Below are 16936 nucleotides of genomic sequence, written 5' to 3'. Positions count from 1 at the left end.
TTTGAAGTGAAAAGCTTTTTAAAGTAATAACATCTAAACAGTGTAGTTTGGAATATTCAAACCATTTATTTTTATTAGGCCTGTGCAAATGAATAGTGGCTTTGTGGTTCGATGTGAATTTCCTCCAAATAATTTTGAAGTTACCTTTTTAAGTACTTTTTGCACATAACAAAATTGATCAGTACAGTAGGCATTTTAAAAATAAGCTATTTTCCCAACACACAAAAGAAGAAAACAGAAGTTTTCCACTCATGACAATACGTTGACTTTTTTGCAAAAATGATAATTAGCAACTGCAGAAGCTGACCTCTTAACAAAGGCAAAGCCAACAATATTTGTGAGGTGTAACCTATTTTTGGGACCTACAACTGCTGGTTTTAGGTGGTGGTTGCATGGACACTGGCTAAGTGTACACGCCACGCCTCTGTGTGCAGAGTGCCATGCCATTTCAGGTGTCAATAGACATTTATCTTCATGTGCCTCGTGCAAGCTCCATGTGCCGCCATGCCTGATTAGCTAATTTCAAGCAAAGGGCAGGCGCAGAAGACAGCTTCAACTCATCCCGCACAAACTGTGCAGCTTTGCGTCCTTCAATTGGTGCAGCATTCCCGCTGACGCAGACACATAGATATTACACATTTGGACATCATTCTAGTGCCCGCGCTCATACGCTGCGGCATGCGTGCATAGACCGGCTCTAGCACAAGTCCGGGTGGACAGGCAGGTAGCATATATGCCTTAGAAATATCCATGGAGTCTGCCTTTGGTTGTGCGTGCACGTGGTCCCATTCTGGAAGAGGCGCATTAAACCGAAACCATGTGAAGGGAGCATTCCGCAAACAGTACCAATTTGAACTGTATATAGAATACTTGGCTATTCGACTGATGACTGTGGCAGTGTTTCTGCTTTCCATGCTACATTCTCCACATCCTACTTGCTTGTACGTGAAAGCATAGTTGCAGTTCCCATATGCTACGCCTGCGATGGGCATTGCGAAAAAGCTGTCACCTTACTCTATGGAACATTTTTACTGCCCGCGACTTTGAGTGATTAAGCCTGAAAATCTTTATGAACTGGGAATGTATCAATGCGGTCTTGATGTACTGCTCTATTACAGTCCACCGCAAAGAAAGCAAAGGTACTTTGCCCTTGATGCTCGCAAGTGACACAAACAATTTACAAACTCATATCCGCAACCTATCATTTGCAACATACACAATGTTGCTCATGGCCTTCCCCACCAATGAAATGAACACCAATTACTGCATAAGCTTGATGCAAAAGAATCATACAATTCTAGCACACAGTTTCTCTTCTCTTGCTAGTGCTACTGCTTCAATGTGCTGCTGTTCAAAACGACAAAAACTGTTGCCCTGAGCCAAGAACACACCAAGCATTTCAGGCTCTTCGGCCACCCACGCCTTACAAGAATAAAAATGATCACCATTATTATCACAAGTGTCAAAAGTCAGCAATAGAATGCAGAATCTGAAGAAGCCCTTACCCTGCGCCAGGAGTAGATGTAGGCAAGGTCTACAAGAGTATAATCATCCAGGAGATGGTCATGCATATACATCACATCCACCTGTGACACAAAATAGATAAATTTTAGACATTTGAAACATGACTTGCAGAGCATCATCTGCAATATACAAAGGCTTGGTTTAACGTCCCAAAGCGACTCAGGCTATGAGAGACGCCTTTGCAGACTAAAACAGCAGTGGCCACTGCTAAGGTACTAATAATTATTCCTACTGACAATGCAGAATGCAGAAACATAGGCTGAATGTTGTTTGGAGCAATTTGCAACGCTGATTTCACAGCGTTCAGTAGCTATAACCCAGCTAAACAGATAATCTGCAGACTCTGGTTGTGGCTCTCTCAAGACTCGCTATGCAGATTCAGAGCTGCTGCTTATCTCAAAATAACTCTTGTACTGTACTTTTGGCAGTCCCAATATTTACCGTGGAAGTTTTTCCAGAGCATATGTGAAGTTACAACAGCAGGGTACACAACTATGACCTAATCCGAACCTGAAACCGAGTACAGCAATTTGGGCAGCACCACTACTCTCCAATGCTCCAAGCAGTGTCATGGTAAGCGGGAGCTGGTGCTCTCCCAGTGTTCGGCAATGGTCAACAGCCGCGTAACCTCCATCAGCAGCAATGAACAGTGCAACCAGAGCCTATGTGCAGCAAATCAGGTTGTAGCCTCTGATCAGGTGCATCACAGCATCACTGGTGCTCGTGAAATGGGAACTTTAGGTTTTGGATAGAAGCTGATGCCTGGCCTTCTTCGATTTAGGTTTGTTGTGCCCTCTATGCTGCGATTCTGCAACCGATGCTGCTGCAATAGTTGTCCACAGTTAAGCCATATTGGTGTGCTGAAGTATGGTGATTTAGGCATGTTTCTTCGTGTCAAATATAGCACTAAAATGGTTCAAGACTTGAATGGCACGAACAAGACTGTAAAAAAAATTTAGTTGTGGTTTAGCTCTGGTTAACTCTAGCTGAATTGCGAAAGCAACGGCAGAAGCTTCTTTTGCCTGCTACATTATTCTCCTATCACGCCCCATCAGTGTAATGTGCTACATTATTGGGGATACTTAAGCTCATCCTTTAACCCTTTCACTGTCGGGCGTTTCTGGTCGTGACGCACCCTTAGTGTCTGCTTGAGTTGAGGGAATGAGTATAGCGATTTATTTTTGATTATGATTGCTATACAAATAACATAGTCATCGGAATATGCACATTTCAGTGTTCTCAGCATGGCATCAGCACAGAATTGAGTGAAAGCAGCTGAATCCAACTTTCTACTTTGCAGAAGCTGGAGGAGTTTTTTCTCAGTAATTCATAAAATATGGAAAATGGTAGGGTGCACTGGTTCAGAAATTAAATCATTTACACTTTATGATTGCGTCCCTCGACAGGCCTTCAAAATTAACTACATGAGTGTGACAACCAAGGTGCTGCTCTCATCAGTGCTCATATTAATGCAACAAAAGTGTATGGGTTCCAATGGGCTCTGCGCATTTCCCCCTTGTCCATGGTCCAGACAGTTTCCATATTAAAGGGGCCAAATAGATTGCAACGGTTTGGTTCCCTGAAAAAATCCCCTGAAAAACTGAAAAATGTCCATAACTCAAGACGGTCATATCGACAAGGCACCACTATATCTCAAGCTGTCTGCCCCCTGCAGCTCTAATTATTAAGATTTTATTGTAGGTTTGGTTTAGGGGGCTTAACGTTTGAAAGCGACTCAAGCTATGAGAGATGCCCTAGTAGAGGGCTCGGGAAATTTCGACCACCTAGGGTTCTTTAACATGCGATGACATCGCACAGCACACAGGCGCCTTACTTTTCGCCTCCATTAAAAAGCGGCCGAGGCTGAGATTTGATCCCCCATCCTTGGGCGCAGTAGTCGAGCGCCATAACCACTGCGCCACTCAGGCAGGGCGGCTTTTATTGTACAGTGAAACCTCGTTATAACAAACAGTTAAATAATCGGAAAATAGTTCACTATATCCACAATTCGCGATATAAAGTTTCATAAAAAAATACATGCAAGATCAAATTTCAATTAGAAAAGGCACAGCAACTCGGAGGGCGCTTACTTGGATCACGTCCATTTATTTACGCGGAAAGAACTGCATTATCGCGGCCTGTTTTGTTTGTGTTTATCGCGTTCCGTATCACGCCCTGTTTCACAGTTTGAAAACACTCAACAAGGGCAAACCTACTGCCCTCAATAGCACTGCAGTGGCGGCACAGTGAATCCAATGCAGCAAGCGCTTCATCTGCGGTATGTTCTGAGACTTCCGCAGCGATTTAGGCGTCCGTTAGTACAGCCGTGGTCGCTTCGATGTCGTCGCCACCTACAAAGTCTACTACAGTCATTGTTGCGGGCATGTCACCGACACGATACGAAACATCGTTCCAGGTCTCATCGAGCTAGCGGAGCTCTGCTTTGTCCGGATTGTCACTATCGTCGCTTCAAGCACGAGCCTCTGCTGGAACAAAACCTGCATGCCTTTCACGCTGTCCCATGCTGCTTTAAGCATTTGGATTGCTCCCAGCAAGTCGATCTTCAAGTCCTGCTTCATACAAAGCTTCACGACTCATTTCAGTACACAATTTTGCACCAAGCAAAATGCCACCTGGTAGTGCTCAACCTGTCACCGCAATACTTGCCTCGTGGTTCTTGGCCAGCCCAAACTTTGCCCTCAAAAACTTCTTGAGATGACCCACAGTGAAGCCACCTGGGCAGAGAAGATAACGGCGACTGCCTGGGGGCTGCAAGTAAACACACTTGTTACACAAAAGCTGGAAACAGGGGCTGCCATTTTTACATACTGACTTTATCAATAGCAGTAAGATGCACATGCTGCTTTTGCATTTTTTTCCCTTCGATGCATGCTTTTTGTACAGTGCGGCAGCATTATAGATTTAGCTGCAATTTTGAGCGCGTAATTCTCAACAATGAATAGAAAGTACAAAATTACTTTAATTTTAACCTGTGAATTCTGAACTTTCGGTGTATTTGAATTCACTTCGTAGTACAGCCAAACTCGTGTTCAAAACGAGAAAAAGCTATGACTCAATGCATCAGCCTACTAAACTAGTCCCTGCAATGGTAACTGTAACAAACGTGATACAGAGCGTTAAAAAAAAAAAGGGTAAATAACTGTCATTTGTGTTCACATAACTATGCAACATTTCAGTTCTATTTAAGTTGAGGACAATGCAGAGAGCCATGGAATAGAAAATGGTATGTGTAAAATTCAGAGACAGGAAGCATGCAGAATAGGGCAAGAGAAATAATTCGAGTTAATGACATTCTTGCAGCTACCACAGGACTGGGTAAGTTGGAGGAATACGGGAGAGGACTTTGCTTAGCAGTGGGAATAGCCTGGCTGATGATCATGACGAACTATTTAACTATGCAAGTTGCTGGCATACCTGAAGCCCCCCCCCCCTTCGCCCTCCAACAGCCTTCTCCGACATATTTATCAATGCAACACTAAACTATCAGCTGCCAGAAATGCAGGCGGCCCGTGAAAAGATAAATGAAAAGATAAAAGCAGCCAGCAAATTTCAACGATTTAATTCAAAGATGGTGGAAGTTTCAAACTTTGAACTTGATATAATGTGAGCACCTGTGTATTTGCACACTGTCTTGTGACCTTTAGACATTCAGAAATGATCAAAATTAGCTCAACTCAATTATGCTGTAATAATGTTTTAATTGTCTGCCTTCTCTTCAACATTCCTGCATTGCAGGAGCTGTCAGTTATGAAATCCTGAAAACTAATTTTTTCAATGCCCAGGCATTCCAGGGCTAACTCAGGCAGGCCACATTGCCAATGAACCTGAACTGGTAAATAACTGCTGCACATCAAGGCCTGTATTCAGGGTTTGCAATGTTTTGAAAGTTGTTTTCAACCGGATGTGGTGGCGGCTCACATGCAGTGAAAAGTGCCGAAGAAACCAGGTGGTTAGGTAATTCACATAGCGTAACAGCGCAGGCTCCCACTGTTGACAATGTGAAAACTGCACCGGTTTTAAATTTCAATGAACTTCGAGTGGTTTTATAGCTTGCAGTTTAAGCATGCGAAATATCTTGGCGCTAGAATTTCAGACCATCGTGCAATTAGCGATAAGAACCTCAGCGGCTATTACGCTTCTCCACACAGCACAGCGACGGGTGGAGAGCAAATGATGACGTCACCGACGGTACCAGTACATGTTCTGCCTTAAAACGCTTTGTTTCAAGAAGTAAAAATAACCCTAGTGATAGCAAAGCTCTACAAACCTTGTTTGGTGGCATCAGAATAGGCCCCACAGGATAAGGACGAAGGCAACGAAAATAAGGGATGTTACCGTCCATGACACCATCACTGAGCTTCTCCGTAGTCTTTCGGCGATATAAAGAGAAGTTCGAACTTTAATCTTAAATTCGTAGTCTTTCGGCGATACAAAAGAGAAGTTCGAATCTTAAATTAGTACATCATTAGTTTGAATGCTAGCGCAAAAACATTTTGCATGCCTTATCTGCATGCAGCCTATATGGATTTGAATCCTTGAATATTGCGGAGTCGAAAAGTGATGCAGCTGCCCTTTAATGACCTGAATAAGTAAATAAAGAGCCAACATGGTGGCATGCTTTGAAGTGAAGACCCTCTCTCTTCAGAGAGTGAGCTCACTGATATTACTGAATTTTCCATTATGTCAACAGGCTGTAAATTGGGTACAGGACTTTTACTTTGTCTTATTTTGAATATATAACAAATCGCATAAAGGACAATTTTGGATTGTTTTTTGTATATAAAGGACAATTTTGGCTTGTTTTTCGTATCGTTGGACAATCTGGCCGCCCCTAGGCCTAACAAGACAATCAGTTTTGTTGCAGAAATCATATACTACTTTCTAAGTCCCTTCAATTTGGCTGCCCTATCTGCACCAGTTCAGGCAGTGCGACACTCTCGTACTCGATTAGTGCAGTTAGTGCCACCTGCATTTCAGCACTCGATTTTACGCCATGTTGCACAACTTCTTGATAGTTCTCTTCTCGTGCAAGTAGTGCAAGCTGCTTGGCGTGCTCCATAGTAGACAAGTAGCAGAAGACTCTGTGGTCATGCTTGTTTTAGTAAACAGCGCTTCGCGTGTTTGGCACATTTCCCGCATGCTGGACAGCCATGGTGGTCACCAAAGCACAACGGATAATTGCGGAATCGACAGAAGGCAAGCGCAGTTGTCTTTAGTACATGGGTGATTAAAAAGTTTTTGATGACTCGCTGCCACATGATTCTTTTTGCTTAGGTACCGTATTTACTCGCATAATGATCACACGCGTAATGATCGCACCCCTGAATTTTGAGGTCAAAATTCCATTTTTTTAAATTCCCCGCGTAATGATCGCACCCCGAACATGGAGCCGCCTGGTGGTTGATCTGCAGTCATCCCGCAGCGAATGCATTCCGACGAGTTCCCAACCTAGTCTAGTAACGTTGGAGTTCTCATGATTCCATGCTTTGCGGCGTTCGCCATTTTGCAATTCGGCAGCGTCGTAGCGTGCTTTGTGTTTTTGTGCGAGTTTACGCCACTTCACCATGGGGCGGTATGCCAGTTACACCGCCGCGTTCAAGCTCAAGGCTGTCGACTATGCACTGGAGCATGGCAACCGCGCTGCTGGTAGGCATTTCGGCGTGGACGAAATGAGGATACGCTATTGGAAGAAGCAGCGCGAGAAGCTGATGGCTACGAACAAGACACGGCGGGCTTTCCGTGGACCCAAAACGGGCAAGTTCCCTTGTGTTGAGGAGGCGGTCCTAGAATACATGAGGGACCTGCGCAAGGATGGTTGTGCAGTGTCATTAGAAATGATACAGACGCAGGCGCGCACAACTGCCAGGAAGCTGGGAATCGCCGCAAAGAATTTCCGCGCTAGCTCCGGTTGGACGACTCGCTTTATGCGACGGAATGGACTTTCCCTGAGGCGGCGGACGTCGTTGTGCCAGCGGCTCCCAGCCGCGTATGAAAGCAAAGTGATAGACTTCCATCACTTTGTCACTAGGCTTCGCGAAAAATGCGGTTACCTCATGTCGCAAATTGGAAACGCCGATCAAACTCCACTGACGTTCGACATGCCCCGGAATACAACTGTGAACGAGAAGGGTGCTCGGAGCGTCCTCGTGAAGACGTCTGGCGCAGAAAAACAGCGATGCACAGTCATGCTTGCTGTGACGGCCGACGGGCGGAAGCTGCCACCATACGTGATCTTCAAACGGAAGACTATTCTGAAGGGAAACTTTCCCCGTGGCATCCATATACGTGCACAGATGAAAGGGTGGATGACTGCAGACCTGATGGTCGACTGGATCAAGACTGTTTGGGGAAGAAGACCAGGAGCATTTCTGCTTCCCTCGCTTCTGGTTTTGGGTCACCTTGTGGACAGCGTGCGTGCCAAGCTGAAAGAGCTGCGCACGGACATTGCAGTCATTCCTGGCGGCCTGACTTCGCTGCTGCAGCCTCTCGACGTGTCTTTGAACAAACCGTTCAAGGACAACGGCGATGGGCCAGCATGATTTGACGCCGAGCGGAAAGATTAGAAGGCCATCCGTGGAGATGCTGTGCTCGTGGATCACAGAAGCGTGGAGCAGTATCCCCGACGAGGTAGTGGCTAAGAGTTTTAAGAAGACAGGCATATCTAACGCTTTGGATGGAACGGAAGATGACTTCCTGTGGGATTGTGAAGATGCTCCCAGCGACGACACTGCCGTTTCCGATGAGTCGTGCAGCAGTGAAAGCGAGGATGGCGAGGATTCAGACTTTGATTAGAGTACTGACGAAAAAAAATAAATGGGCATTGTGCACTCCATGTGATGCTTAATGTGCGTGTTTATTGCGAAGGTAAGCCTTACTCAGCTTTTATTTTTGGTTGTAATCGAGATATATGTTCTAAGACGTCTGACCTGCAACTTGTTTGCGTTTTCGGTGCTCAAAAATTTTTTGTAGAAAATTTACCCTGCATGATCGCACCCCGAAATTTGCGTCAGTATTTAAAAAAAAAAAAAGTGCGATCATTATGCGAGTAAATACGGTAGTCACCGCCTCAGTATTCAGCATGTCGCAGTATGGGCAGCGCGCCTTCTTATGAGTAGCAGCTGGTTTCGAGTTCACTGGTTCAGCCAAATTGAGATCTGTAAACAAGGTGGTACCACTACTGTATTAAAGTTGTCATTGTGTCAATGTTTGCAGGTGCTCGGTCATACTACAGCGTCATGTCTCACAGTTGCCAGTGACGCATCATTTAAACAACACATTTGACGCGCTAGAGGTAGGATAGCCGCGGCACTATGGCTCAGAGTTCAGGTTGCGAGTTCGCTCACATGTTAGCCTTCAGGTGTCCGTGGGCATACGTGCGCTTCAAGCCAGGTCAACCTCTGAAATCTTTCTCTGCCAACTTTTACAAAGTATGCTTGAAGAGCAACTAGGGAAATTTTTGGCCCATCTGTTTGATTTCTTTATTGCAAATACAATAAATGAATAACAGCGGTGTCTCGTGGTTCTTTCAGTGCCTGCATAGACGCAATGCAAGACGTAAATTATCCTCTGCACTTAGTCCAGTGCAGCACCAAGTGTCCTCAGTGTAGAGAGTGACTGTACACCACAAATTGTTTCTATTTAGTGCTGTGCAAAAAGCCAGCTTCCTGTTGTTTACCATTGGCGGGAATAGCGCTCATCATCTGCCATTGCAGAGCCATGCTTTTATCAACAGAGCAATAATGCAGCTGGGTGCTGCTGGGCATTTTGTTGCTGCAAACGAAACGCTTTCATTTCCCGTCACCAATCGCAGTGGCAAGGTAACAGACATCTGGTTTCAGCATTTTCCACCAATCAGGTGAGGGCGAAAAGACTTCTGAAAACAACGCAAACTCAGAATACCAGTCCAGCAGGCTTCCAACAACTCGCGACGGCCTTAGATTGACTGTATTGCGAAAACCATGTGCAGATGCAGCTGGCTATCATCAACTGCGACCACCTGCTGTTGCCACATATGTTGCATATATCATGTTGCACATATGATGTTGCACATATAATGTTGCACATATGATGTTGCACATATGATGCTGCACATATGACGTCGCACATATGACGTCGCAGCAATATCAGAGCACACTACTGTCACAACGTTCACTGTTTCAAATTTTGTTTCCTTTGCCAAAGTAGCACTTATTGCAATGCCATGTGCAAAGAAGCCAGGACATAGTGTGCCCCTTAGCATGTCAGTGTCTTAGGATTGCATACTGATCGAGTCTGGCTGCCGAAATTTATTAGTGCTGCTGCAGCAGTAAATTACATTAACAGGCAACTTACACTTTCTTGGTTTTCAGGTGGAGGAGGGCCCAACAACAAAGGCCTGATTGGCAGAACATCCCTGCAAGTGAAAAAAAGACAAGCACTCTAAGTCAATAGTGCACACCTAGAAACCAAGCAATGCATGCACTGCTCTATCCTCTGCCATCTAGAGACTTTTCTTTTTCTACTGTTTTCCATTGTTTGCACGGCCAGACGTGCAGCGTGTGCTTGCATGAACAGCCCCTAGTCTTCCTCTACAGCAGATTTCTAGCACATGCTGCCAGCTATAGGAGATTCGGCTTGTACGCCTTGCCCGGGTTTAAAGGAACACTTTTGAAAAATGCGGACTGGTCGGTATATCGAGAGGGTATTGGGTTATAATTACAAAGAAACTCACACTCACCAAAAAGGAACATTTATAAGCTAAAATTGACCAATGCATCAATACAAATGTCACAATGCAAATTTCACAAGTAGAATGCGCGTGTTGACACTGAGATTGGGGCATCGCTAAATTGCCACTCAGTTCACAACAGTGGCAGCTCATCCTCTGCCAGCACGGACGTCATGAGTTTGAACCTACTGACAGAACGATCTGTACTCAAGCAGGGGAGTGCGAATATTCAGAACTCTGAATAGTTTTCGAATGGCACATTCTATCAGATTCAATATGCCCCATAATTTTGCTATTCGAACCTTCCAAACGTTCAGAAGTTAGTATTTCCAGGTGATCTGAACTGGTCTCGAAACACTGCAGCATTTCCTACATCAGTACCTTGCACTTCTCACATCAATTAACGAGATCTTTCTTCAAGGAGTTGATCACCAGTATGCGGCAAAGGCCTGCACACATTATTGCACAGACAGTTATTTAAAGCTGCAAAGGGGTGGCCACTACATGCTTGCCAACCGGAAAATGAAGAGCACAAGGGCTTGTCACTGCACCATGCCACAATGCTCTCATTTCAGATCACTGAAATAAGGAACCGATAAGAAATATGCCACGAGCAGAAATAGCCTCGCTTGTGTAGGAAGAAGTGAGGACACGGGCATGTAACAATCTGAATCTGCATAGCTTAGGCACCAGTAGAGAAGAAAGAAAAGCGCATGACAGAAACATGGGTTCAAAGCAGACCCATGCAATCATAATGCACTCAGTGCAGTCTGCGTACTGGGGTATTCACGACATGGCTTTGTTGCCACACATTCGCTTCACGACAGTGAGCCCATAGGAGCTTGCAGTTTGGTAAAACCGATTATCAGAGACGTGCGTGTTGATGTGAAACCTGCGAAAGGTGAGCACACAAAGCACCATAGCGAAGCCTCGCTACAGTGCATTGTATGCTCACCTTTGCTCTGACCTTATCCAAGAATGTTTCGCATGGCTCTCTGAAAAAAAAAGGCTTGTGAAACCTTTACAACCGTTGCAGCAGCTACTGTGTGCAAGATTCAGAGACTGGGAGGCAACCTTTCCACAGCGCATCATTAGTGCCTTTTTGTTCCTCCCTTTTCTGTATTTGTAGCTTTTGCAATAAAGTTTGCATGCATCCTTGGCTGCATATCCTTGACCCCAAAGCTTGAAGAAAGCAATATTTAGAGAAACATTCTCAACCTACATGTAGGTGAATAAATTATTTTGAATCTGCTTTTGACATAAGGACTTACAGATGCCCGAGAAATTAGTTCGAAACTAGGCTCAGAAACTGGCAAATGCTGTTTTAACAGTGAGGTCTCCTACTTACAGTAAGTCCTGGCCTTTAAAATTGTCGGGCACCTCCAAAAGGTAAACAATATCCCCCTCCCTCCTAAAAGAATAAACAGATATTGAAGGGGTATAGTTTCAGCATTAGCTGCACATGCACTTGGGGATGCAAATGACTCCGCCATGCTCAATATGCAAGCAGCACATGGTGACAACTGTCTGGTGATGTGGTCTGGCGCAGTAAAAGGGCACTAAATCCCATACTGCTTACGTGGTTGGCAGTTTCCAGTACAGAGACTTGAAAACCGACTACGAGTTCTTACAATGATTACCCTCCCCACAACTACCTTCTTCATCTCTTTTTTCTGCGTGCGCTGTTCACTCACCGTGCGCTGTACTCCACAATTACGCTGATCAGGTCCTCATAGTTGAATATAAGCCGTTCCACGTTTTGGATATCCCCTCGTCCTTCAATGGATATCGGCGGCAGAGATGCGCGAACTGCATGGCAACAAACTTAATTAGAACAAGGTCCTCGGGTGGAAATGGATGGCACAACAGCTGCGTAGGCTGTTCACATACACTGACAAGACCCTTAACCAAGTGAAATAATAAACGTACCACCACCACCATAAATGAAACCCCTGCGAGTCGAAATGCAGCAAAGGCAAGTTTCATCACATTATTTTTTTTTGATCGAATGGACAATTAAGCAAAATATGCATGACTGAATAAGCCTCCAAATAAAATACTTGGTTTTGACATTGGAGAATGACTATGAGGGTGCTGAATATTTTAGTATGAACCAAGAACAGCCGATAATTACACACTGAATGCACCTTCTAACCAAAAAATGTTAGCACTAACAGTCCCCGCTACCTCAAAGAGCTCTTTGCCTTTTACTGCTCAGACTGTCGTCACCTTATAAGAACCTGTGTTTGGTTAAGGATTTACCTCTCGACATGCAAGGACACCGATAGGGTTTGTAAAGGGGCTGTTACACTAGCATGACATGACACTGATGCAGACTGAACAACATCAACCATCGGCCAACCCCCTGCCAATTTTATTCATTTTTATGCAACATTAAATGTTTTTTCGACTATGCGCGCATCCCTGAGAAAGCAAAACAGTCAAAACACGTAAAAACGTTTAAAATAACACATGCTGAGCTAGGAACAATTGGGAATAAACTAGCAGCAAACAGAATACTTGCTTGTGCACTTCATAACTGAAGATTATGTTTGACCTATTTGAGTTGATGGTTTCAAACGTGCACTCTATCACCTTTGATGCTTTCAAGCAGTGCCACTAGACTGGAGTCCACATTGATGAGAAGCACATTTCTCTACCTTGTGCATATCCTTTTTGATCATATGCCTCTGCTGATAAGTGCCCAAGCACTGGTCAGTGGTGCCTCATTCAAGGGCAGCCTTTTCATCCTTCAGCTTCTTTACTTTTCTTTTCTGGTGATTGATAGCTATGGTACACCACACAATGTTTAAATTTTCATGTATGCTTTTGTCTGACATCATTGACAAAGGGGCTCAACATCGACGCACCGGCTAGTTTTCACAGCAAAATCTTTAGAACAACTTGTGCATGTTTTGCAACCGGACAAGTTCCCCACAGTTCGTGACAGTTTACGCCACCTGCTTCGCTTTCTGCTCTCGCTTCTCTCTCCACCGGTGATTCAAAAATGCTAGGAAGAGGTACTATGTCACACGCACTGCGTTATATTTTCGAAACTCCTCAACCGCTTGTGGTCCATATCAAGTTTACTTGTGACCAAATATTTATTATGCTTCATGCTCCCGTAGGTTTAAAAAATTTGATTTAAGCCCAGCGCAAATGTGTTACACTTCTGCCACCGGTGCGCTGCCATCATTTTCGTGTTCAGCTAAATTTGATAACAGAACATCGAGGCAGCCAGTTTGGAGAAGTTTTGGCGCAATATTGTGTTTTGGAGCAGGATGGAGAACGGAAACCAGTTTGGAGCAGAATGGAAGCAGTGCTTCCACCCCTGAATCACCCTACTAAATTTTGTTAACAAACCAACCACACAAATTGGGATTTTGAGTGCATAAGGGTGCCACATATATACTGCACGCATGCACACACAAAAAAAGAAATGGCAAATTTTTCTTCGAAAATAATTATTACAAAAAGAAAAAATTAATGCATTCTAAAATAAACAAAAAAAAAAGTGCAACTTGTAATTAGAAAATAAGTCCAACCCCTAATGATAGGCAAGCCTAAGAGCACTTTTTTTATCCCCAATGCTGCAACACATTCCGCACACAAGCTCAGCGCTCAGCGAAATTGATGTGTGGTGGGTGGCATGCAAAGACTAACTAACCGGATGGAGCCAGGCTGGCATAGTACTGACGTCGTCTTCGCATTTCATCTGCATCAAAACACAGAAGGAAAAAAAAAAAACACACACACAATACAATTAAGAGTTGGCACTCCACAGTTTTGCAGTTGCAGTATAAAAATAGAATACTTTCAAATTAACTTCACAGCCCTTATACAGAATGCCCACACATATTTCACTGGCAAACAGGTCAGACAAAAAAAAATTTGTATTTATTTTCATACCAGTGCCTCATGTGAGCTTGATGATGAATGCTCATTTTAAAGCCCTTCTTTCAGCTCTTCACTACGCAACACTAAATCACACAATTCACCTAAATGCCCTCACATACAACCTTCGAGGCCTGCTATCTCTATTTGTTCACATTAGAAAGATACCTCAGCTTGCTGAGGAAGAAAGAAACGAAGCAGGTCGAGGAGTAAGCTCGAAACTAGAAAAGTAAAAACAGCACCCGGTTTACTGCTGCCACGATGGAACCAGTGCAACATAAAAGCAGGCTGGATCCATTACAAGGTCTGTTGCCAATAGATCTGTTACAAAAAAATCACCAATACTGATTCAACCTTTTCCACAGTTTCATTATTCACATGACATAAACACTGTAATCATCACTTACTCTTGTAGAGGCCCGGAACTAATTTATACACTATGTCTTGGAGAGTCTGATCCGACCTGCGTGAAGGTAAACAAACTGCACATGTATACAAATAATGACTGCAGCATAAGGCACAGACAAGATGCAAACAGTACAAAAACTAGACATGACCAGGAAGCACCAGCATGAAATAACAAAGTGACATGGATTAGGAATAGTATAACCTAAAAATACTCCGTCTGTATCACTCGAAACAACCTGGGCAACCACAATGACACAACTAGCAGGGGTGGGACTGCAAAAGTAGATTTTGAAGCAGCCCTTGAAGCAGACTGTCTGGAGCAAGAATGGAGCAAGAAGTGTACATTCTGGAGCAGGTGCACAGCAGAAATAAAATTCTGTAGTAGCAACGTGGCCAATTTGAAGCAACTTCCAATGCAAATATGTCAAACCTCAAATAACTCACTCTTTCGGGACCATCCCATATGGCATCGTTTATGTGTGAATGATAGTTTTCGATAAGCCTTTAAATGCAAACTTCCACCCGTTGGCATACGTAGCCCCATTTAAGCAGATAGTACGACAACTGTTGTTTTGGCTTCCATGTGGTTCACTTTTCTCTCGGCAGACAGCAATGCCGACGAAATTATTATTCCAAGTGGAGTGCTGTCAAATATTAACAAAAATGGCATTCAGCTAGCATCACAACATGCTGCGAATATGGCACCATTTATGTGATGCAACTGCTTGTACTATAAAATTTTTGAGGACAGCAGCAGCGAAGAGTATGAAGACGATCTCACGAGCTTCAAATTCAGCTCGGATGATGAACCCGAGAAATATCTGCCAGGAACTTTAAAGGGACACTACAGCGGTTTTCAAATGTACCAATACTATAGGCTTTTGAAGTAGATTATTTGTTGATCATGCCTGTGAAGTTAATTTTTCGATTAAACATAAAACGCCTGCGCAATCGTCGACTAAAAGCACACAATTCAAATTTCCCGCGCCGTGCTCGACAGCTACACAGGAGGAAAGTGGAGGGAGAAACCTTGCTTCTCCGTCCGTCGTGACGTCACCGTTAGGAGCCGGAGGCATTCAGAGCCAACAAAGGGGGTCTTCGGCGTGCGCTGTTCCTCGTCTTGCGTACGTTGCGAACGTACAAAACACGTCAACTTAGTGTTGTGCACCTGACACAATACAGCTCTGCATGTGTACGGATACATGAAGAGCTGTGGACGTGACGATCTGATCTTCCATTGTATTAAAGGGCCACTGTCCAGGGAAGGCCCTTTTAAGAAAAGGAGCCCAGTGTTTCGATCAGGTACCGGAGATAGTCTGTGCAAAATTCTACAGCGACACGCGCGCCGCAAAGCATCGAAAATACAATTCAAAGCTCCCTCATGCTCTCCTTTGAAAAGCCAGCTTCACCACTTCCTGCGCTGGCCCGACGTGCCCCGATAATGACGTACGTACCGGGAACGACTTCCATTGGTCCGTCTCGCTGACTGACGGGAGAAGGATGGGTGTTTACCGCTCGCGGCGCGCTTTTCCCTCGCCACGGCCAGACTGAATCCAGCGGCGCGCGCTCCCTCGACCGTATTTTTTTCGCGCTCGCGGAGAGCCACGCCCCACCTCCCGCCAAACGCGGAGGAGGAAGGGGAATTTGTATTGCGGAGGCTAGATGACCTCGGGCAAGAGAGTGAAAAACCTTTGCGAGGGAACGGAAGGAGAGAGGCAGGATAGAATCGGGTGATTGCGGTGGCTGTAACTGCGTTATTAGTTACTCTTTTCAAAAACATTTTGCGGCCTTGCGTTCCAGGGGCGAAGTCTCACAGTCACCGGGGAAGAAAATATTTTCGACCGGAGGGTGGACAGTGGGCCTTTAAAAGCTTGCGGTGCAATGCGGCGTTGCTGAGAAGAGAGATAAATTCAAGCCGACTAAAGGAAACATTCTACTCAAAGCATTTTCGTAACTGTGACCACATGAAGTTTGTTTCTAATGCGATTTCTATACGGTTTTGACAAAAAGGCATGGCTGAACCATGACATTGTTCCTTCTGTTTCCTTGTACAAAACAGTCGGGACAGTCATCTGCGATCCATTCATGGACTGCTATCTCATGATGGGACGATCAGACAGCATCGGCACATGGTTGTATTCGCGTGTCTCTTATTTGTTGTTTGCGCAAAAGCTTCGCGCAATGGCTTCTGTGCTAAACATGGACAACGCATCAGTAGCACGTACTGATGATTTTTGCAAACTAGCAGATGATTAAGAAGAGTCCACTGCTGTGTCGAGCTATCAAGCACGTGCCTGATATGTTCGTGGAACCCTTACGGGAGCATTATTAGAAGGTAAGGAGTGTACCGCTCAGCTGCGTAGAGGCGCATTCAGGTAAGGA

At 44.6% G+C, this 16936-nt stretch overlaps 1 protein-coding gene across 3 annotated transcripts in view; it reads right to left on the bottom strand.

The window, feature by feature from the left end:
* The window catches only part of LOC146198353 (uncharacterized), a 30370-nt gene that overhangs the window by 2117 nt on the left and 11317 nt on the right, over positions 1-16936 (bottom strand). For all 3 annotated transcript variants that reach the window (XM_084593812.1, XM_084593811.1, XM_084593813.1), the window contains exons 4-9: positions 14554-14609; positions 13920-13967; positions 11947-12061; positions 9877-9937; positions 4192-4293; positions 1506-1586 (exon numbers count right to left, since the gene is read on the bottom strand). In XM_084593812.1, coding sequence (XP_084449938.1) covers positions 1506-1586; positions 4192-4293; positions 9877-9937; positions 11947-12061; positions 13920-13967; positions 14554-14609 — 463 coding nt within the window. The remainder of the gene's footprint in view (positions 1-1505; positions 1587-4191; positions 4294-9876; positions 9938-11946; positions 12062-13919; positions 13968-14553; positions 14610-16936) is intronic.

This window comes from Amblyomma maculatum, chromosome 2 (assembly GCF_055883805.1).
Source record: "Amblyomma maculatum isolate TAMU_Amacu chromosome 2, ASM5588380v1, whole genome shotgun sequence".
In the NCBI taxonomy this organism is placed as follows: Eukaryota; Metazoa; Arthropoda; class Arachnida; order Ixodida; family Ixodidae; genus Amblyomma; species Amblyomma maculatum.
The sequence above is the reverse complement of the archived record's forward strand: the minus strand, read 5'-3'. Positions and strand labels throughout refer to the sequence as shown.